At 35.3% G+C, this 25,014-nt stretch overlaps 1 protein-coding gene across 1 annotated transcript in view; it reads left to right on the top strand.

Annotated features, from left to right (window-relative positions):
• The window catches only part of LOC128653391 (uncharacterized protein C6orf132 homolog), a 71,111-nt gene that overhangs the window by 21,382 nt on the left and 24,715 nt on the right, over window positions 1-25,014 (top strand). The window contains exon 2 of the mRNA XM_053706640.1: window positions 10,762-10,865. Within this exon, the coding sequence (XP_053562615.1) occupies window positions 10,762-10,865 (104 nt within the window). The remainder of the gene's footprint in view (window positions 1-10,761; window positions 10,866-25,014) is intronic.

Raw genomic sequence — 25,014 nt, 5'->3', positions numbered from 1 at the left:
CAGAATAACCGGTGGCAACTAAAAGCAGAACATAGAACCGGGCAGGATACACTATAGCTCAGCACCGTGAGGAAGAAGGAAACAGAATCTGACTACACATGTTGCGTATACCATTGTTTCTCAACCACGTTCCTCAAGTACCCCCCAAAAGGTCTGGTTTTCATTATAGCTGAACCAGTGCACAAGTGAAATAATCAACTGATGGGTGAAGGCAGGTTAGTAACCATGGTTACTGGTCAACTGAATGCTTCACCTGTGCACTGGATCAGCTATAATGAAAACCTGGCCTGTTGGGGGTACGTGAGGACCGTGGTTGAGAAACACTGGTGTATGCTATGCAATGTCATGTGCGTAGCTGGATTATGTTTTCTTCCTCCGCTGGGTTTTCCCTATCTAGATGTTGCCTGCCACAGTGTCCTGTAGTGAAGCGCACTGATGCCTCAAGGGAGCCCACTCGTGAGATGGTTGTCACCTGGTGACACCGTTGCAGGAGACTTACTTGAGTAGAGTTCTGCCTGGTGGTGTCATCCCCTGGATCGTGTCCCCCATGTTCGGTTCAAACACTATTGTGACGCCACTGGGGCTGAGATTCAAATACCCCAAGTTTTTTTTTTTTTTGGTGAGCTAACAGTTTGAACCAGTGTCCAAACCTTGCTCTAGCTAGGAAAAAAAAGAAAGGAAAAGAAATGCCATATGCCAATAGCTAACGTTCCGGATCTGTTAACACAAAAGGGAACGTTTACCATAACTTTAAGGGATCGTGGTTTATTACCCCTCCAATAAATGTTTCTATTTCTGGAAAGACACATTTTGTTAATAAATATTTCAATACAAAAGCAGGAACTTGATGTTTGTGCCAAGATTATTACTTGTGAAGGGCAGCTCCCAATTTCTATTGTTGGACAGGGCTATGTCTCCACAAGCCAAACCTATCATTTAATTAACTATATAGAGATTGGGGAAGTTGGCAACAGTAGTATCATTAAAAAAATAAATTAGTTACATTTTCAATTTTATCAATCAAATGTCTGTTATCTGGTAAATCTATGAGACTAACATGTCCCCTGCAAAGAAGTTAAATACTGGGGATTCAGATTCAGATCTCAGCATTTCTTACTAAAATAAATGCCAAAATGGCTGCTCTCTATGGCATTCAGGTCATTTTGGCGCACACACAGGACAAGAGGCGCGTGCATGTGTAGTCATTGATTACCAGCTAGTTCCCAGTAGTGCACTGCTTCTTCTAGAGATGATTGTAACAATGTGCTAACTCCTCTGCAAAAGTTAAACACACAAAAATATGCAAACAACATTGCAAAATGCCCTAATTCGTTGAAGCATCATCAGTTTTGAACGTTTATGTCCCTTTTAAGGGTTTTGTAACTCCAGTCCTTGATAGAGACATTTTAAGGAAACATAATGCAATTGTAAAATGCACAACAATTTTACTATTGCAATACCCCATGCCTTTGAATATGTGTTAGGGGTTAAACACACAGTTAAAGTCTGTACTTATGCTTGTCGGCTAGACATGGGTTGGTGTGACAATCAGGTGGGGGGCATATGTGTGTAACCATCAATTAGAAAACCTACAGAAGCTTGAAGTAGTAAATACTTCAGTGTATTAGGGCATTTTACTATTGCATTTATAATTGGGTTTTCCATTTCCACTAATTGGCAATGAAAAGTATGTATTTATTTTTACCTTGGCCCAACAGATTTTTTAATCTTCTTAATTACTGCCTTTTTTTTTTTTTTTTTTTTTGAGCAGTAAAATCCTTAAAGGGACATGCAATTTTAAACCACGTTCTAATTTATGCCTGTTATCAATTTTGCATGATTCTAATGTTTATCCTTTATTGGAGGAGCAGCAGTGCACTACTGGGAGCTAGCTGAACACAAATGTATGCTTTTCAACAAAGGTTACCAAGAAAGCAAAGCAAATAAGATAATATATGTAATTTGGTTTAAAATGGAATGTTCTGTCTGAATCATGAGACAAAAAAAAAGTGTTTCATGTCCCTTTTAAAATGTTTATCTTCACAGCCCATATGCTAAAGATCACCCAAGGCTTATTTTATTTTTTAACATCACTTGGCACTTTATTATTCTGACATCACTTGGCACTTTATTATTCTGACATCACTTGGCACTTTATTATTCTGACATCGCTTGGTTGAGTAATAGGCGTCATCTGCTTTTGTAAAGTAACATTTTTATGCAGAATGTCCTTGTAGTGTCACAAAATGATTCCCTGTAATACTGGGCGGCTGAACCTACATTATCAAACCTGTTGCTGGGTAACTGTATCAACATTTTAATTACCTATACAGTAATGCCTGACTCATTAATACCTTAACTAGGTTTCAATAGTTTCGATTCATGATGAATTGAACCATATAAAGCAGTAATATATACATTACGTATGACTATAAATTAGGTTATGACTTTTTAATCAATTGGAATGCTCCATAGATCCAACTTGAGATACGAGTTTTACAACTCTTAACCATTTATCTGCCTAGGGGACTGCAATTTTTTTTTTTATTTTTTTTATTTTTTTTTTTTTTTGCTACAGTTTCTAGCAGCAAAATATTTGACCCCACCCATTCCCAAGATAGAAAAAATATTTGACCCCACCCATTACACAATTATTCAATTGACAAATGATAAGAATATATGTTTTATACACATGATATGGGTAAACAAAGTAGAATATATGTAAGTGTATGTGTGTATATGTGTGTATATATATATATATATATATATATATATATATATATATATATATATATATAAAAATATGTGTGTATATTATTGAGTAACATATAAAATAGTTTATCTGTTTGATTTATTTCCTGTAATAGTATTTAAATCTTTTGTGTTTTAAAGGTTTGAATAAAATATTTTATCTATAATCCCAGTATTTTAAGAGAACAATATAACATGTGGGGTTTTTTGTTTTTGCTAAGAAAGGGAACTTTTCATTTCAACTGAGCTGATAACACATTTTGACAATCAGAAAAAGTCCTATGTTTAACATGGATGTTTCCCTGCAATTATGATTTATTTTCTTGATACTTTAACAGGTTTTTAAAATGATTTTACACTTATTGAATCTGACACCTAGAGAAACTTGATAAAGTCCTGAAATGGCCATTTTCACACTTTTTCAAGTATTCCAAGACCATCTGGAATAATGATGAAACATAGAAACAGAGAATTTGACGGTAGATAAGAACCAAAAGGCCCATCAAGTCTACCCATATTATGTTACGGTTTTCTTAGGAAAGCCTTATGTATGTCCCAGGCATTTTTAAATTATTTTACAGTCCCTGTGTTTACCAGATCTTTTTGAAGTTCATTCCATGGGCGCAATCAAATATACGGCGCAGGTTTCGGCGCAATCGTGGGAACCCGTGCCGCCCGTAATTTCACCTTGCACATCGGGGTATTACATATAAGGCGCCGGCATTTCCGAAGTGCCATAAGTCTGATAAACTAGCAATGTCCAGAAATGAGCGGTCACTTACGGCACTTTAGAAACTGCCGGCGCCTAAGAAAAGTAAAGCAAATAACAAATCTCCCGTAAAAGTCTAACACGCCTCCCAAAAATAAGCCTGACACGTAAAACCCCTATTTATTCTTAGTTTATTTTTATTTTTTTAAGTAGTGTTAGTTTTATTTACATTTAATAGTAACATTAGTATTTTGTAAATTAGGTAATTTTAGTTCAGTTAGGGGGGGGTTAGGTTGGGGGGGTTAGGTTAGGGGTTAGGTTTATTGTGTTGTGGGCTATGGCGGTTTAGGGGTTAATAGACTTTATTAGTTATTGCGGTGGGGTATTGTGGTTGACAGGTAGATAGACATTGCCCATGTCATGTGCAGTCACTAGAGGCAGGTGAGGCAGTGCTTCACCTCTCTTATGGGCAAAAATATATATATATATTTTTTCTTGGCTTTAAAAAAAAAATTGCAATTTGTTTTCCCCAGCAAAAGCAGGTCTGCCCACCATTACACAACATGCTGCACCATCTACTGGATGAAAGTGGTTAAGATCATTGCATGGCCCATTAACTGCTTATTTGAGGCAGACCTATTTGGGCTGACCCAATCCAGTGAGAGGCATTAGTAAGTGGAACTTAGGGTTGGGGCTGGATGTTAAATCATATAAAACAAAACAAAAACAGAAAAAAAACCTCTCTTATTTTGTTGCTGTCCTGTGAAGCTGCAAGCTTTGCTAAAGTGAAAAGGAGAGTTCTGTTCTTCCCCTCTAAGTGCAGTGGAATGTTCCACTGTCACTTCCTGAATCCTTACAGAGCAGGAAGAGAAGAGATGCAGACTTGCAGTGTTTTAGCCACATTTTATTAAAGTAAGTGCTCCAGCCTTAGATTTTACTGAAAAGGATTCTGTTAGTGAAAATTATAATTGAATGAATGTGGTTTAGTGTTAATTGTTTTTTTTACTCTTTTACAGCAGTTTAATGATCGTTTTTGTATTTTGTTTACTCAAAATTTACACTAGCAGCTTGCCTCTGTACTGCACACTAATTTATAGTCTCACTTTATGAACTCTCTGTAGCTCTGCTGTTTTATTACTTAAAAAGGCAGTGGTCCCTCTCCCCCCCCCCCCCCTTGTGTGAGTGTGTGTGTCTCTCTCTCTACCATCTCTCTCCTTATTGCTGTTCTCCCCCATGGTCTCTTTTTTTTTTTTTCTTTTTCTCTTTCTCTCTTTTTCTCTCTTTTTCTCTCTTTTTCTCTCTTTTTCTCTCTTTTTCTCTCTTTTTCTCTCTTTTTCTCTCTTTTTCTCTCTTTTTCTCTCTTTTTCTCTCTTTTTCTCTCTTTTTCTCTCTTTTTCTCTCTTTTTCTCTCTTTTTCTCTCTTTTTCTCTCTTTTTCTCTCTTTTTCTCTCTTTCTCTCTCTTTCTCTCTCTAACCCTCTGTGCGTGATTGTGTTTCTCTTTCTTTTTTTTTTCTCTTTTTTTTTTTTTTTTCTCTCTTTCTCTCACCCTCTGTGTCTCTCTCCCCTCGTCTCCCCCCAAGTGCTTTTCTGTGTTTCTGTCTGCCTTTTATTTATTTAATTAATGAATTGGTAGTGCCATCTGATGGTGTGGCTTTATTTAAAGGGGTGGGGTCAAGCACCCCACCATCTTTAAATTTCACCAGCCGCCACTGGATCAAGACATTTATCTATCTATAAGCATAATTTGCAGCATTAAAGTAAAAAGTATGTTTTAAACACATTTTAATGGGCATGGATTTCTAGATCTCCTAATCAGAGCAAGCATTGTGTTATCGGCAAGAGTTTCTGTTACAATCCTTTTAGACTAAAATCAGATGTTTACTAAGTTGACCAGTTTTCCAAGACACCATTTAAAGGGACATGAACCCCATATGTTTTCTTTCATGATTTAGAAAGAGCATGCAATTTTAAGTAACTTTCCAATTTACATCTAATATCTATTTTTCTTCATTCTTTTGATATCCTTTGTTGAAAATCATATCTAAATATGCTCAGTAGCTGCTGATTGGTGGCTGCACATAGATACCTCGTGATTGGCCTCCCATGTGCATTGCTATTTCTTCAACAAAGGATATCTAAAGAATGAAGGCGTATCCTAGCCACTGCCTCACCAGCCTCTGACATCACCGCACGTCACTGATGCATTAGGTGTTTATTTTTGCAGGCATTTTCGGGAGTTACGGTGCTCCCATACTCAGCGCAAGGCTTGCTGCGGCTGCTTTTTATGGCGAGGTAAAAATGGAGTAAGATTTCTCCATTTTCGCCACGTAAGTCCTTTGGATACCAAATTGCGCAGCTGTTCTATGTTAGTCCTATGGCTTAAAAAAATACGTCCGAAGGGTGAAATATATGCGCGTAACTTGTATGCTACGCCGTATATGTAATACCAAAATTGCGTAAAATCTGGCGGCGGAGGATTTTGCGGGCGACACTGCATATGTAATGGAGGCCCATGAATCTACAACTCTTTCTGTTAAAAAAAATAAATAAAAATAGTTTCCTCTTATTTTTCCTGAATCTGCTACTCTATAAATAAAGATTGTAACCCCTTGTTTTAGTATTTCTTTTCTTTTTTTTTTTTTATGGAAAATGCTTACACTTTAATAAATCCCTTCAGATATTTGAAGGTTTATATCATGTCACCTCTTTCCCTTTTCTCCTCTGATCTAAGTATGCATAGTTTAGAGTCTTTCTTTTTTATGTTTTTTTATTTTTTTTTATTTTAGACCTTGTACCATTTTATTAACCTATCTTTTGGATAGTTTTTAATTTATTTATATCCTTCTGGAGGTGTGGTCTCCAGAACTGTACACAGTATTCCAGATGAGGCCTAACTAGTGATCTGTAAAGTGGCAAATAAACTTGCTATTTCTTATACTAAGGGCTCGATTTATCAAAGCTGAGGCGCATATACACGCATCTGTCCGCCTCAGCTCGCTTCTGTCGGGGCAAATTTCCCAGGAGGAAATTTTCATTGCACACGAGCGCTATTTTGCGCTCGTCTGCAATCCTGCCCGCACACAGCCAATCATGAGCGGGCAGGAGCTGTCAATCTCCTCCGGTCGGACTAGACCGCAGAGATTGAATTTTGCCACCTTAGAGGTGGCAAAGAGGTTAGGAAAGCAGCGGTATGATGACCGCTGCTTGTTAAATACAGCGAGCAGGTTCTTGTGAGAACTTGCAGCGGTAGGGGCTTTGATAAATCGAGCCCTATTACCTCTCCCAATGCAACCAATTATTCAACTGGCCTTACTGGCTGCACTGCTGCATTTTCTACTGAATTTTAAATCCTTTAAATGAATAATTCCCAAGTCCAGCTTACCTGTGCAAGACACTCTCTAAAATGTCTTCTCTGGCCTTTTCAGAGGCATATTTGTATACATGAAATTTATTAAAGAGGCATTATACTGCTTTGTACAATTACAGTAGCATGGTTACTACTCACCATGCTATTGTATTTCCTCCTGTACCTGCAGCTCTCTTTAAAGCCATTCTCTTATTTTAACTCATAATCCAGCTGCTAAAGCTCTGCATTTTATACTGGGCGCCGCCATCTTGTAGCTCACGTATTGTTGCATCCTGTGACTGAAGTAGTGAACTTTCACAGATCTGTGATGTTAATGTATTTTTGACTGCTGTACCTTGGAGTTCGTTTAGCTCACATAATAAAGAGTGGAAGTGTTACGTAACTTTTAATTTGGGCCATAAAAAAAATGTAACAAACACCAAGATGGCGGCACCCAGTGTATTAATGCTGAGCTTCACTAACTAATGATTGTAAGGGGGTTAAAATAAGAGAACAACTTTGAAGACAGCTGCAGTCACAGGAGGACAAATTATATTGGAGTTAGTAGTCCACATGCTACTATAGTTGTACTTAAGTGTAATGTCCATTTTTTGTTAAAGCTCTAGTCATCGATATTGAATAATATGTATTTGATATGTGATATCCCATAGAGGTAATGGGATTTTCAGGAACCACAACATATAGAAATTGCATATAGCAACCGTGTTCTGTAAATGTCTAATTTAGAGAGACAAAACCCAACTCACAGAAGTGTGGATTTCCAGTTTGGGCTCCATTTTTGTCGCCACATTATTGCAATGGAGGAAACCTCAGAACTTGGTGTATTTATGATTTACAGTGTGAGAACTGTTTAAAATCCTGCTTTTAGAAGATACATTGCAGGCTTTTTTATTAGAAAATAATTTCCGAAGTGCTCTTATTGATTTTACAGTGCACGCTGTAAAAGGGGCTTATTTTAAACAACTATAATTTTACATTGAGGTATGAAAAGCCATTAAATATGTCAGTTTTTGTTTCAATAACATGTACTTAAAGCGACATTAAAGTCAAAATTAAACTTATGATTTAGATAGAACATGCAGTTTTAAGAGACTTTCTAATTTACTTGTATTATCAAATTTTGCACATTTTTTTTATTTTTTATTTTACATACACACTTTGTGAGGTACTAGATCCTACTGAGCATGTGCCCAAGTTTATATGCTATACGTATATTAGTCTGTGATCGGCTGATGGCTGTCACAGGATAGAGGGGGCCGGCGAATGGGGAAAAGAGAAATTTGAGAGGAAAAAAAAATCTACTGCTTATTTGAAATTCTGAGTAAATTGTATAACCTTGTCTTTATATTATGCAATTCTACTGTGGTCTTTTAACAACCAAAAATATGTTTTTGGCAACTGACTTAGTGAAAACTTGTTCACGGCTGTGGGCTTTTAGAGGCTGAATCCACTTTTGGATCATGATCACTAGTAAAAAAGGCTTCCCATATTGACTGATGCCTCTTATCGGAGCCAATAGTCTTATGTTACCAATATGTTAATTTGCTTCCAAAGATCATTTCAGTAAAAACATTAGTATGACTTAGTATAACAAATGTTTCACATAGCTTTCAATACAATTTCTAACAGTAACCAGGTCATATTTAATTTACCATTTTGATTAAGATGCTGTATTTAAGGTACAGTGTACTGTAAATTTTTTCTCTCTCAGTTAATTTATTCCCAATGATTCATTTTACCTTGTGGAGTATATTCCATAATTTACAAATAGCTAATTGGCCTTTTTTAATTTGTTGTTTACATAGCTTTTCTATATACAGTACTTAAGTATTGAAACTTTCAGTATAGGTGCAGATATAATAGGCAAATCAGCTATTTCAAACAAGAAGGTTTAGTGGTAATCATGCTCTTAGTGGGAGGTGGGAAAGAGAACAATGTAAAATTAACATCTAAGTATTGGTCTCACTGTGTATATAGAGATAAAATAATGAGGATTTTGTGAAACGATACAGAGAAGGTAATGGGTTCCGCTCTCTATGCAAGCTCAGCCCATGTGATGAGGTGGTTGTTGTTTCAATTAGATGAGACAACTATCTTATATAGAAAATGTATACCTAAATGAGCAATTTCCTATAGATTTCAAAATGTGAAGCTGGTAAAACAATCTATTGTAAACACATTAAGGGAAAACTAATTTTTCTCTACACTGTTCCTTTAACATCTGAATGCTTCCAATAAGGGGAAAATGTCAATGGTTTCCTGACATTAGAAATTGTGAAGATACCATGAGAACTATTAACAGCAGAGATGATAGTAACTGATAAAGTGGGTTTATCAGTGTTATTCTATTAGGATGATATTTAGAAATAGTTATTGCAGTAGCACAATTCAGTAAGCCATTTTCATAAATACGTCTTTTTAAAAGGATGCTAAAGGACAATTAAATATAGTAAAATTCAATTATAAAAATACAATGCAATAACACATACTCTGAATTTCAAATATGCCATAGATTTATTTTCTAACAAATTTACCCTTTGATATTATTATTATTATTATTATTATTATTATTATTATTATTATTATTATTATTATTATTATTATTAATTTATTTGTAGAGTGCCAACAGATTCCACAGCGGTATACAAGGAAACATTTATAGGGATCAAATGGGTAGAGGGCCCTGCCGAGAGTTGCACTGTTGTAGTCAGCTCTTATGAAGGTGATCTACAAACAGCTGGACTCTTAGGCTTACATGCTTAGGGGATAGCAAAGGAGGAGCGCTTGAAGCGTTCAAAACTAGGGGAGAGTCTTGTGGAGCGAAGCAAAGAGTTCCACAAGATGGGAGCCAGTCTGGAGAAGTCCTATAAAGAGGAGAGTAGGAGGTCATGAGCAGAGCGAAGGGGACTGGAGGGAGAGTATCTGGAGACAAGGTTTGAGATATAGGGGGGGAGATATACCCATTTGCTGGACCCCTGTATAATGTAACAACGATCAGCGAATCACACACTAGTGTACATGTACCCTGTGAACTTGTGCACATGCCTATAGGATCTGGTGCATCAAAAAGTGTGCATGTAAAAAGACTGCAACATTTGATAATGGAAGCAACTCGGAAAGTTTCTTAAAACTGCATGCCCTGTCTGAATCGTGTTTCATTTTGACTTTAGTGTCCTTTAAGCAACTCTTGCTTTTGTGTAAACGTGTGCCTTTCACACTCTCTAGTAAGGCAAAAAAAAAAATCTTTAACCTGCAAATCAGTTGTTTTAGGCAATTTGAAGCATTTTGAAAACCTAAGTTACAGAATGTTTGCTTTCTCTTAGGTAGAGTGATCAATAAACCATTTTTACACCTAAACAAAAAGTGTTTGTGCCCTTTTTAAAGCTAAGGCCACCTACGCAGCACAGAAGCCTTTAGAGTGTCACTTATTAACTTTTGAATTTTGGAGGAGTTACTTGGTTTGTGGGGGAAAAAAAACATGGTATAATTTTGATTTATGAATGCTGAAAATGTTGTACATTTAAAAATATATCTATTAATTATACTTTATTTTCTCTTTATGTGCTATGCGTGGATTCTGTTTGAAATATAACATACTTTTAACCATTTGGGGAATGGTTAATGAAAGCCTGCCGTTACATTCGGGAGTACATATCTAAGTGTAATATATTTATTTTATAGTGTGCATTCTTTTATTATTTGTTTTTTATTTACACCTTTCACTATCAATTTTTTTGCACATATGGGTGAATATTGTAAACTATTCATTTTTTACGGTGGTATTTGGTGTTCTGCATGTAATTTACACAATTGTTTATTAAAAACCATGTATTATTCATGCACAAACATTTTTTTTCTTGTTTTTGCTTTAAATACACGTTTTAAAAACAAAACAACAAAAAAATACTTTACATTTTTTTTTTTTTTCTTCAGATGGAACATTGAACTCCTTTTCATTCCTGGATGACTCTGGAACGGCGACCTTGAAAGCTCGACCTGGACCTCGTGTCCGACCTGTTCTCCAGTTCTCAAATAGTGTAAGTGTATGTTGACAATCCATGCAAAATAGTGTGAATGTTGTATGCAGAGCAATGTAAATCAGCAGTCATGGTGTGTGTGTGTGTGTGTATGTATGTATGTATGTATGTATGTGTGTGTGTATATATATATATATATATATATATATATATATATATATATATATATATATATATATATATATATATATATATATATATATATATATATATATATATATATATATTTAGATGGACATGAATCTGCAAACATAACAAGGCACTAGGTGCATTCACAACAAGAATTAAGCATAATCTTATGCTTAAAACATGCTAACATGAATAAATGTGAATCTAGAGACTTATAGGCTTTTTAAAACCTTTACTAATATTTTGCTCTTGTGCTTTTGTTGCTATAAGTTGTAAATCCATATATTTCAGATCTTACTAATCCATTTTCCCTATAAGTAAGCTGGACAGATAGCTTATCATGCTAATGCACTGTTACAGAGATCATTGGCAACCCAAGGGTTGTAGGTTTGATCCCGGCACTCACACTGTTGGCATAGTCACTGCTTTTAGGACTTTTAACATTGTTGGTATTGCAGCATTATAGGTAGTTTAAATAAGTAGCAAAATATATAATCCAAGTAATTAGAAACCTGATCTTCCAAAGAGATAAATGTGTTGCCTCCTCTGCTACTTAAAAATACTGGATTATCCCTCCTCAGCATAGAGATCTAGGATCTCTGACACCCACAATAAATAAAGCAACCTTCATACAGTGGGACTAATAAATCATTAAAACACAAACCTTATCCACATACCCTTCACCACTAACCCCATTAATAGACAATCCTGAACTACAGCTAAATTCCCCTACAACACCAAGCCACCCAATGACATTACGAGACATGGTCCCATGTCATCTAGTGGTACAAAATGGCAAACATAAATCAAGAGAATCCTTGATTGACTCCTTTGCAGTTATATTTACCCACTGGTACAAATATTTTCAAATAAATCACTATATCTCTACACATAAATATAATAACTATGTAGACCTCTTACACCATTTGAGACTCTATGTAATACCACCACATATATCAAGGGCACAATGTCACTCGCCTATAAACTCCTTACAGAATACCACTCCAAAACCCTCTCATCTTATACAAAAAATGGAAAGTAGATCTACTACAAACCCAATTAACCACTAAAGATTGGAACAAAATCTTCCAAAACACGAGTAAGACATTCTCCTCAATATCTAATATGGAGATAAATATGACTCTTTTATGCATGTGGTACTATACACCCACTAGATTAGCCTCAATGCACAAAAACAGTAATACAGCGTGTTGGAGAGAATGAGGAGACACAAGAGATTTCCTACACATTTGGTGGCCATGCCCCAAGATCACACAATACTGACAACACATCATTCTCACAATACAGAAAGTAACTGGTCTCAAACTACCCTACAACCCAATAACTCTCCTCTTTATTAATTCCCACATGATTAAATGTAAACTTTGACTCCAATTGACATTTATCATGCTTAATTGCGCTAAATGCCTAATTCCAAGAAAGTGGAAATCCACTGAAACCTCCATCCTTAATCGAATAGAAGACCCTAATCACACACACTCCGCAATTGGTAAAACTTCATTATACGAATACTAAACGACTAGATGACTTTCTAGCCATGAGATTCTTATGGGAAGAATACTTATAATCCACCCCTGAACCAAAACCTGGCACACAAAATGTACCTTGAAAAGTCATAAACATAAGATACACTCCTAGATAGTGAAATTAATGAGATCCCATTACAAGGTTTCATTAAGACAATTTAAAGGGATAGTAAACACCGAAATTTTGTTGTTTAAAAAGATTGATAATCCCTTTTATTTACCATTCCTCAGTTTTGTATAACTAACAATGTTATAGAAATATACTTTTTACCTCTGTAATTACCTTGTATTTACGCTTCTGCTGACTGCCTCCTGATCTGATTTTTTGACAGATATGGATTTCAGGCAATTAGTACGGACTCCTAAATAACTTCACGTGCATGAGCACAGTGTTATCTATATGAAACACATGAACTAATGCCATCTAGTGATGAAAAACTGTCAAATGCAGAGGCAGCCTTCAAGGGCTTAGAAATTGGCATATCAGCCTAGCTAGGTTTAGCTTTCAACTAAGAATAACAAGAGTACAAAGCAAATTTGATGATAAAAGTAAATTAGAAATGTGTTTAAATATGCATGCCCTATCGGAATCATGAAATTTTAATTTGGACTTTACTATCCCTTTAATGCATATGTCATACTTCTATTTGAATTGTAAATCTTGTCAATACGCACAAAAATTATATTTTGTAAATGGACTCTAAGTGCATATCATTATCAGAATGCATTTATTATATAATCTGTTTGTTTTGTTTTACTTCAATATAAGTTTAGAAAAATAAATGAATACTCGATTACCTATAGGTAAATGGGTATGGGTGGTAGGGGGGGTCACACAAAGTCCCCCCCCCCCCAAAAAAAAAAAAATCTCCTCTCTATTTTTCTCAATTTAGCAGTAATTGTATCCCCTTGGTTGCCAATAACAAATGTGCAGTAGTGGTTTGACCCCATTGACTGCTAGGAGCACACACTACAATTATATAAGAAAATAACACAATTACTTCTTTGTGAGCCATATTTGTAATGCATAGACACATATGAGGCCCTTTACATTTAGTTGACATGACTTTCAAAATACTGAACATTTAAGAGTACAATAATTTTGTATAGATTTTACTGGACAGCCTGCTAAATTACTATACTGACCGGTTGAATGCTGGGCACCTGTTAAACCTAGTTGCTTATTGTGGCTGTGTGTTTTTTATAGTTTTTAAATAAAGCTTATTATTTAAAATCATGCTTACAAAAGATGAAGCAATAAATGACATATACAACTCTTTATATATAAAAATAAATAAAATAAAAAAAGACTGATGAGGGAAGTAAACTTGAAATCGGCATCCGGAAAAGCTGAGAAGTTTGTATATGGATGGATTCCCAGAACGTATCCAAGCACCCTAAAGTCCCTTTAGAATATATCTCTCCTAATACTTGTGTTCTACAATTTTGTAAAATAGTTGTTTTGTTCCAAACTTATAAATTGTTCACATAAAATCGTCCTGAGAAGAATTTAATAAAATCAAAGCAAATCGATAGGGGCCAGCAAAACGAACCCATATATTTATATGAGAAAGGAAGATTAAATAGTCTAAAAGGGTAGGGATGGAAAAAAGGAAACTTGTTCAGAAAGGGTGGGATCTCTATTTAGTTTTTCTTTATCTGTATAATGCATCAGAAAGTGTACAAGTTGGGCGTATCAAAATGAAGATGAATCCCATTCGCAAAGTTTTTGTTGGGACATTCATTTACAATTCTCTAGTGCTTTTCATAGTACACCCTCTCTTAGGCTGTAGGCATTCCTGGTGGAGTGTCTCCTGGCGTTGTGTGGTATACTTGGTTTTCTCTAATTGGTAATAAAGGGGAGTGCATAGATGATATGTGTGCTAGTGGCGATCACCTTATCCCACTCATTGAAAAATTCCATGACCAGTGGGTTTTTAGAGAGTAACTTGGGACGATCAGCGAGATCTATCCAAGCCAGTGTTCCTAAATTTCCCGAGCTAATCCTACCTATGCATTGTGATCTGAGCTATGATTCCACTTCATTAATCTTCGCAACAAGACTGCCTAATGGTAAAAAACTATATCGGGAACCCCCATACCCCCACTGTCTTTCAGTAAATGCATAGTTTGTCATCAGCCACATATAATACTTGACCAGCCTATGGAGCTGAAGATGTTATTAGGTGGTAATGAGATCGGGACCAGCCTATGGAGCTGAAGATGTAATTAGGTGGTAATGAGATCGGGACTGTTTGTAGCTTATATAAGATTCTAGGGAGGATTTTCATCTTTATTATACCTATTCGACCCAGCCATGAAAAAGATTCATTTTTACAAAACTAAAAGTCCCTGACATTATCATTTTTTAATTGTAGATCATTAAATGTAAATAAACCTTGGTAGCTGGGTGTTCATATATAACCCTAGATATTTTAATTTGAGGTAAGCCACTACAATGCGGTAGGTAGACCTAAGATATTCTATATCTGACGGTGGAATAGATACATTTAGGAGTTTGGATTTTGATAGGTTGAGGTGAGTGTCTTGAACTAAAAGATTTCCTTTCTAAAATTTATTTGAGGAACCTCACATGAGATGTCATAGACTTAATCTCGCTAGAGCAGAGAGCTTTATTTCATTGGGCACTCAATATTTTTACGTTCTATGCTTTTCTGAACCTGTGCTTGTATAATGTGTTTTCCATAATGTGATTATTTTTTTATTTTATTTTTTAATGTGCACAAAATGAGCACCAATTTGGTATAACACACTAGATCAAGCTTCTTGTTTGGAACATGTTGTGTTTTTATGCCCACCAAAGTGATCTGGTCTTTTAATTATAGCTAGTTTATTAATAACCTGTTTGCCTCAGCAGCTGTTTATTATTTGCCTTTTTAGTTTATTTACTTGTTCAAAATAATTGAAACCTTTTAGCATTGGGTATCAGTGTTCTGTAACGTCCTCCTAAAATGCTACAAATTTCATAAACTGCTAACAATAATAATAATAATACAATATGCAATTTTGAACAACTTTCCAATTTACTCTTATCTAATTTGCTTTTTTTCTCTTGGTATCCTTTGTTGAAAAGCCTGCTTAGGTAGGCTCAGGAGCAATGCACTACTGTGTGCTAGCTGTTTGTCACTGTCTCACTAAATGTGTTCACCTAGCTCTCCTTCAACAAAGGATACCAAGAGAATGAAGCAAATTTGATAAAATAAGTAAATATTAAAGGTTAATGTACTTTAAGGCCTATTTCTTCCACTCTGTATGTTTAGTTTATAACTTTTTGCTATGAAGACGGGGCATGTTATTTCTGCAGACACAAATTTACAGTTTTGAGACTACAAAAAACATAAAATGTGATATCTTCTAGACAGAAAAAAATGCAAAAAAATAATCTTACAGAAGCCTCTGGGAGAGCATGACGTATATGGATTCATGGAATTAACTTCCCAAAAAACTAAACTACAGCCATGAATATGCAGCCTCATGCTACATAATTAAAAAATAATCCTTATTTCAAGATTAATAACCTTGGATTATAATGTACATTAAATCTAAATTATATTAGATGCATTTTATTTAACAACAAAAAATTAAATTTAAATAAAAAAAAATTAAAAAATCCACTTTAAATTAAAAAAAAAAACCCTGATATTGTTTATATAAAATAAAAAATTGAAATAGATTTTTATCGACCTTGGTTTATGGAACCCTAAATCCATACATTTTAATAAACAAGTGGTTATTTTGGTTCAGTTGACCAGCTTCTTATTCTAGCCAATGAATGGCATTTGATCAAAGCCAATACAATGTTTCCCTCAGGATTATGCTCCATGCTTAGTATGGCTCTGAAGCAGAGGCAGCTATATAGGAAACGGCAGTGTGTGCTCCAAGAAGCTCCAAATGTTGTCAAATTTGTTAGCCCCCCAATTTTATGTTCTAGAACTGCCACTTATTCTGAAGAGTAACAGATTTTTATGCAAAGGACAAATCTCAAAAATATTAGTTTTGGAATGCAAACACAAAAATGAAATCAGCGCTTAAACTAATAACCCAAGTGATAATATGCCCTCAATAAGTAAATAATGTGTATATAAGTAGTTTAAAACTTAGTAGATAATCACAAATAGTTTCTAAAATTTCATAGCCTTAATGAGGAAAGGATAAGAAATATGTATTGCATATAAAAAATGCACAATACATGTACAGAACGTTTCAACTAAACAAAATATAAACAAATAATTAAATATTATAAAACTTAGTCCATGGTTTTAGGTGAGCATGTAGATAGATCCGGGTGCAGCTCCTCTATGCCGGAAATTCCTTAGTCCAACCAAAGGAAGTAACAAGATTCTATTGAAGACAAAAAGCACAACTCAGTTTCAGGTGATTTAATAGCAGAATAGTACAAAATAACACATGCGCACTTACACAAATACTTGGGAGAACTTCCGGCAATCGCACTAATGAGTGCAGCATCAGCTTCAAATGTCCAGGATATCTAGAATCGCCAGGCTGAAGACTTTCTACAGCAAGATAGCTGATAGTCTCTGTAAAGCGTCTGGAATTACCAGCACCGGAAATCCGTTGAAGCACCAGACAGTCCAATACCGGTAGTACGTAGCCTCTGCGCGTTTCATTTGGCTTCGACCAAACTTCTTCAAGGAGGGTTTGTAGAATGTGAATATCGGCCCTCAAGTATTGAGAGCCTTTTAAGTCCTCTATGGTTATGCAATGGCCAATCACCATCCTGAATAAGCAATCCACTAATGGTTGGTTTCCTGAACATTAATGGTTTGCAAAAACAATAGAATGACAGTTCATGAATCAATCATTTAAAGTGTCCATGACAAACAAAACATAATATTAAAACTGTCTAAAAACACCATAAAATGGGGCATAATCAATGCAATAAGAACTTATAATAATTTCATATTAAAACATATATATCCATATACACATTTAATAAAATACACAATGAATAACAATCCTAACGATAAACAACATAAGTCATAGATATTAGACATCATGCACATAGTAGAATTAATTATAAGCAGCTCAAATGGAAAATATTTCATGATCTACATAAACGCCTGAATGTCTATGTCCAAATTCAACCCCTTTGGGCTCATAGTATCTAATTTAAAGATCCAAAAGTATTCTTGTTTTCTCAATCTAAGTAATCTATCATTCACAGAAGGGGGGATAAAAGCAATAACCTGTACTCTTAAAGAGACAGGGTCCCATTATGATATTCAAAAAAATGACAGGGTATATTGTGTTTCACTTGTTTCTTTGTAGGATCCCTGGTGTTAATATTTGTTCATTAACCCTAGTCCTAATATTTCTTTTGGTGCATCCTACATAACGTGTTGGACGCACCAAAAGAAATATTAGGACTGGGGTAAATGAACACATAATATTAATAACACAAGGAATCCTATTAACACCAGGGATGTCTAATATCTATGAATTATGTTTATCGTTATGATTTCTATTCATTATGTATTTTATTAAATGTGTATATGGATATGTTTTAATATGACATTTTTATAAAGTTCTTATTGTATTGTTTATGCCCCATTTTACGGTGTTTTTATACATTGGATTTAATATTATGTTTTGTTTGTCATGGACTCTTTAAATGATTTATGAACTGTCATTTTGTCGTTTTTGCAAACCATTAATGTTCAGGGAACCAACCATTAGTCGATTGCTTATTCAGGATGGTGATTGGCCATTGCATAACCATAGATGACTTAAAAAGCACTCGATACCTGAGGGCCGATATTCACATTCTACAAACCCTCCTTGAAGTTCGGCCGAAGCCGAATGAAACGCGTAGAGGTGATGTACTACCGGTATTGGACTGTCTGGTGCTTCAACGGATTTCCGGTGCTGGTAATTCCAGACGCTTTACAGAGACTATCGGCTGTCTTGCTTAAGAAAGTCTTCAGCCTGGCGATTCTGAATATCCTGGACATTTGAAGCCAATGCTTCACTGACTAGTGTGATTGCCGGAAGTTCTCCTGAGTATTTGTGTACTATTTAGGTGTAAGTGAGCATGTTGTTGTGTACTATTCTGCTATTGAATCACCTGAAACGGAGTTGGGCTTTTTGTCTTCAATACAATCTTATTCGTTTTGGAATGTCTGCCCTCTATTATGCTTTTTATTTTAATTGAGTGATGGAAAATAATAAAATAAGTACTGATTTCTCATCAGTGTTTTTGACCCTTTGCAGAGGAGAGTTAGAAAAAAAAAATTCAGGCAAGTATTTCTCTTCCATCACTTGCAGGGGTTAAAAGCTGTTCTGCAACATACTTTTTCTTTCATAGACTTAAAATGTAATACATCTTACAAACTGACACAAATAAGTCATTTTGGAATGTTTGTTCAATAGAGAAGTATTTTCAGTTTCTAGCCAGTTTTACAGGAATATTGACCCCTACATTGCCAGATTGTTGGATTTTCCTAAAGAAAAAGGCTAAACAGATTTTGCTGATTTTGTTTATGTACATTTGGACTTTGTTCCTAAGTGCAGGTTTGCACAATATTATAAAATATAGTTATAAAATGTAATATATATTGTACATATTTATATAATACAAAAGTAAACCACTTGTTAAAAAAAACCAAAACAAAAAACAAACTGGGTATTTCGTAAACCCGTGGATCATACAGCCTACAAATGTATAACTTCATTGGTCTCCCAAACTTGGCATTTTCATGACTTTATTGTAATGTGCCAAATATTGGTCCACAGACCCAATTTAGCCTCAGTAATGTGTTTATGTCCTATGCGTGTACATGAGATCAATGTAAGGGATAGAGCCTGCTTGTTAGGTTGTAATGCTGCAGATAGAGAGAACGTTTCTAAGCTGTTTCCCTATAACTCGAGAGAGGTGATATATTTGTTGTTGGATTAGTGGAGATATAGGATAACTGTAATATACCATTTAAATTAGAAATAAAAAATTCCTTAAGTGACATGAAACCCTTTCAAATTCTAATATAAGATTTAATTATGTGTATTAAAACAACTTCGCAATATAGTTTTATAGTCTACTATTGTGTCCACTTTTCTTGTTATTTAAAGTGAATGTAAATTTTGATGCTAAACTGCCCGGTTTTTAAAACTTTGATTAAAAACAGGGGCACTTTAATTCATCAATATTTTCATTTCACTCCTGTTGTGAAAATAAACTTACTTTTTAATCTTCACAGCAGCTCCAGCTTCCTCCACCTGTTTCAAGGCCTCTTCCTGGGTCTAAAATGAGGTATCTGGCTTCCTCCAATCACAGCAGTGAATCGGACACTGAATCCCCCGGGGGGGAATCTGTGATTGGAGGATGACCTATCAATCATTTCTGACATCAGAAATGGCTTGTGAGACCGGAGGAAGCAGCAGCTGCTGTGAAGTTTAAAAGGTAAGTTTTTTTGTCACAACAAGAGTGAAATGTAAATTTTGATGAATTAAAGTGCCCCTGTTTTTAATCAAAGTTTTAAAAACCGGGCACTTAAGCATCAAAATTTACATTCACTTTAAATTGACAATAAAGTAATAATTAGACATTCATGTTTAGATAGAGGTGACGTACGAGGTGATGTACTACTGTATTGGAATGTCCGGTGCTTTGACGGAGTTTAAACAACTTTCCAATTTAATATTATTAATTAATTTGCTACCTTCTCTTGTTATCCTTTGCTGACAGTTTATCTAGGTAAGCTCAGGTGCAGCAAATAAACTAGGTTTTAGCTGCTTATTGATGGCTGTATGTATGTATGCGTGTGTGTGTGTGTGTGTGTGTATATATATATGTATATGTGTGTGTATATATATATATATATATATATATATATATATATATATATATATATATATATATATATATATATATATATATATATATATATATATATATATATATATATATATATATATATATGTATATGTGTTTGTGTGTGTGTGTATATATATATATATATATGTATGTAGCCCTCAGTTTACGCCGGGGGTTAGGTTCCAGAAGGAATGGTTGTAAATTGAAACCCTGTTTATAATGTAAGTCAATGGGAAGTGAGGGAGATAGGTTCCAGGCCCCTCTCAAAATTGTCATGAGTAACACCTAATACATTATTTTTAAAGCTTTGAAATGAAGACTTTAAATGCTAAATTGCATTATAAACCTAATAAAAAAAAATCACACAAAACAGACTTCACTTGCATTTTTCTGCAAACAGTTTTTTCTATGCATTCCAATCTGGACTGATTTATAGATAGGAAGTTCTTGTTCCTTTGAAATCTGCTCAATAGCTCAGTTCTGGTTAAAATGATTAGTTTCAGCTTGTTTGGCTTTGCTGCAACACAAGCGGATAGCTCCACCTACTGGCTATTTTAATAAATGCACTGCTTCTCAATGCTTTTCAATAGCAGTCACATGACTGGAAAAAGGTTGTTATTCTGAAACGGTGTAAATTGAACCGTTGTAAAACGAGGGCCACCTGTGTGTATATGTATATGTATGTATGTATATGTATGTATGTGTATGTATATATATATATATATATATATATATATATCATGTCATGTCATGTCATTGGCTCACCCATGTTTTCAGTTAGAAACCAGTAGTGTATTTCTGCTCCTTCAACAAATGATATCAAGAGAATGAAACAAATTTGATAAAAGAAGTATACTGGAAAGTTGTTTAAAATTGTATGTTCTACCTAAATCATGAAATAAAATTTTGGGATTTCATGTCCCTTGAATAAAAGGGATTTCCAGTTTTGAGGGCTGGAAGTGCACACTGCAGATTTTGAAAATCTAACTGCTATACATCTGTCTTAAAGGGACAGTCTACAATATCATTTTTATTGTTTTAAAAGACAGATAATCCCTTTTATTACCCATTCCCCAGTTTTGTATAACCAACAGTCTTTTTACCTTGTATCTAAGCATCTTCTTACAGCCCCCTGATCACATGACATTTTATTTATTATCTATTGACTTGTAGTTAATACCGTGTTGTGCTAAATCTTAACTCCTCGGGCGTGAACACAATGTTATCTATATGGCCCACACAAACTAGCAGTCTCCTGTTGTGAAAAGCAAACAAAAAAAGCATGTGATAAGATACTGTCTGTAGTGGCTTAGAAACATGCAGAAAGTTAGAGGTTAAAATGTTATAAAGTATATTAACCCTTTCCTGCTGGGGTTAAAGTGTCTACATCGGAACAACTGTTCCGATGTAAACAATTTGAAATCTCGCGATTGTGCATGTGATCATGAGATTTCAATGATGGGATTGCGTCAGGGGGGCGTCCCTATGATGCTAGGCACGCCTCCCAGACCGAGATCCCATCAGGGAAGCGCCAGTAGCTTCAGGAAAGCCAAGCCGTTAGGACGTTGTATTCCGTCCATCGGCGCTAAAGCCCAGAATAATTTGGACGGAATACAACGCTGTAATGGTGTTAAAGGGATAATATATTAATGTTGGTTGTGCAAAGCTGGGGAATGGGTAGTAAAGGCAATATCTATCTTTTTAAACAATAACAATTTTAGTGTAGACCCTTTTAAATTGCCCTCATTTGTGCAAGTTTTGCTGACAAAATAAGGAACAAGTTTTGTCTGTTCAGGTAACAAACCCATATTCACTCCTCAAAGACAAGTGATGAGTGGAGTTTTTCTATTAAAAAAAAACAACAAAATGTTCAATGCCCCTTTAAGCCTTGCATGCTAAAAAACAAAAAATGAATTTAAATTCCCTTACCCTTCTGATGATTATATTGCCACCTCCTGGGAACATGCACCATATTTTGGAGGTGGGATAGGGGCAAAGGGGAATTTAAAATGCACGCACCTCTTCCCTTGAAAGAAATAGCCCAAATCAGAGTATTTGTAGGCAGTAGCCTGACTTCTGACCTCTTTCCAATCCAGAATTAAGAGCATTATCCCTTGAAATCCTCTGATGCCACACGATCATTAGGACTCCTAGCTTATTGCTAGTTCAATCTGCTGTTTATAATAATGTTGATGCTTTAGAGGTTGCTTGGTAACATTCTACTACTCGGATGCATATAGTGCCCACTCTTAGAATAGAGGCTTTATTGATGATTGGCAGAAAATAATAATCAATAGTAAAACAGCTGAGGATGTATACTCAATGTTTTTATGGTACTACAAGAGTGCTGAGGGATGCATTCTCCAAGTGCTAGTACCCCATAGGACCAGTAAATACAGTAAATTTGCATAATCGACAAATTAATGATAAAAAGACAATTTAATAACACTTAGTCTGAACTTCAAATAAGTAGTAGATTTTTTTTTTTTCTGACAAATTAGTTATGTCTATTTCCACTCCCCCTGTATCATGTGACAGCCATCAGCCAATCAGAAATGCATCTACTTATATTCTGTAAATTCTTGCACATGCTCAGTAGGAGCTGGTAACTCAAAAAAAGGTGTAAATAGAAAAAGACACTGCACTTTTTGTTAATAGAAGTAAATTGGAAAGTTGTTTAAAATTGCATGCTGTATCTGTATCATGAAACTTTAATTTTGACTTGAGTGTCCCTTAATCTTCTAGCATCTTTCTATAAAAACTATTTTACAGTCCAGGAAAATACTCTTATTGAAGTATTGTTTTAATTTTAGGCATTTGCCGCCCCCCCCACACACACACACACACACTCCTGTTGCTTTTCTTTCAGAATAAGTTGCATCAGGGTTTACCAGATCCAATAAGCAATGCAACAAACAGAGCATGTCATTTGGCTATGTGCTGAATGTCTGACGCACTACATTACCTAATTGGTTATCCCTGGCTCTGCATTCTTTCTCTGGGAAGGGACATATCTATAGAGCATTCAGAATCTAAAGTAACCAGGCCACTCACCTTAAACAAATAGTTTCAGCCCTGAATTAGAAAAGTGGATATTAAGCAACTTCAAACATCATATAAACATTTGACTTACAGGTAGCAAGATATATATACTTAAAGGGACAGTAAACCACATGAGATTGTAATATACTCTAAATTGATCAGCTATGTGTATTAAAATAACTTTGCAATATACAGGTACAAATTCTGAAATCCAGACTTTTTCATTAATTTAAAAATAAAAATGACTATTTACACCACCAGTAACATGCATCTTTTTGGGGGGGGGGGGGGTCCTAAAATGCAAATACTTGTCTATTTTTTTAAAAACAACAAATATTACCTTTCTGATGGTACTATGCATACAAAAGTATTACACATGTTATAAAATGTAAATATTGCCTAAATGAAAATAAGTTATTGGTCCCATCTCCTCTCCAAGCTGTCACATTTTCTGAGGCAAATATTCTGAAATCCAAACTACTCCAAAATCCAAACCTTTTCCAGGTCCCAAGCAGTTTGAATAAGGGGTTTTCGACCTGTACTTTTTTATTTTTTTTATTTTGACTTTTCATGTAATTTATCTCTAAAAATTTCGGGTCTCAAAACTGGAAATTCACACTGCTAACTTCTCAAGACTAACTTTGTTTCATATCTGTCCCTAATTCCCCAGCAGAGGTTATTGGCTAACAAACTGTATAACAATACTATTTTTGTTAACATAATGACTGTAGCTAGCCTTGTCTATTCAAGCAACAAGTTTGGATTGACTCAAAGAAATGATTACATTTGACTATGTAATTCTATAGCGAGATAACAAAACCTGTATTTACACACCCTACTTCGCAGCCTCACCTCCCAGCACAAAGTCACACTTGACCCCAACCTAGTTACCCAAATAGAGTCAGTAAAGTCACAAACTTAGAAAATGTTAGAATGCAATGGCAATTACAAAAAGTTAAGCAAACTTACTATGCCAAAGGGAATAAGACAGATCGCCTCTTAGCTAACAAACTGCTGAAACCCGCATACCCTACATTAAGATCCTGATGGAACAGTCAGGCTTCAAGCAGACATAGGCAAAGCATTTGCCAGATACTACTATGACTTGTATAACTTGGAAAGCTCCCAGGACTTCCCTGCCCCTTCCTCTTCAGCAGTCAAAAGCTTTGTTGACCCACTATCCCTTCCGACATTTGACTGGCAACCAAAAAGATTTCCGAGATTCTCCCTTCAATCCGCAAGAGATAGCCTTAGCCATTAAAACCTTAAAATCCCACAAGGCACCGAGCCCAGATGGGTATACCGCCCTTTTCTATAAAAAGTTCAGCTCCCTCAATGTACCTCTACTTACTAGAATTTTCTCCATAGCTAGGCAGTCGGGAGCCCTTCCCCCTGAGTTTCTTGGGGCAACAATAGTAACAATACCAAAACCCGGTAAAGACCCCAAAGCTTGCGAGAATTTTAGGCCTATCTCTCTAATTAACGTGGATACGAAACTTCTCGCTAAGATTCTAGCTACTAGGCTTAACTATATTCTCCCCTCCCTGATAGATTGGGATTAGGTGGGATTCACCCCAGG

This window comes from Bombina bombina, chromosome 3 (assembly GCF_027579735.1).
Source record: "Bombina bombina isolate aBomBom1 chromosome 3, aBomBom1.pri, whole genome shotgun sequence".
NCBI lineage: Eukaryota > Metazoa > Chordata > Amphibia > Anura > Bombinatoridae > Bombina > Bombina bombina.
Note: the sequence above shows the minus strand (reverse complement) of the source record. Positions and strands in the feature narration are given on the sequence as shown.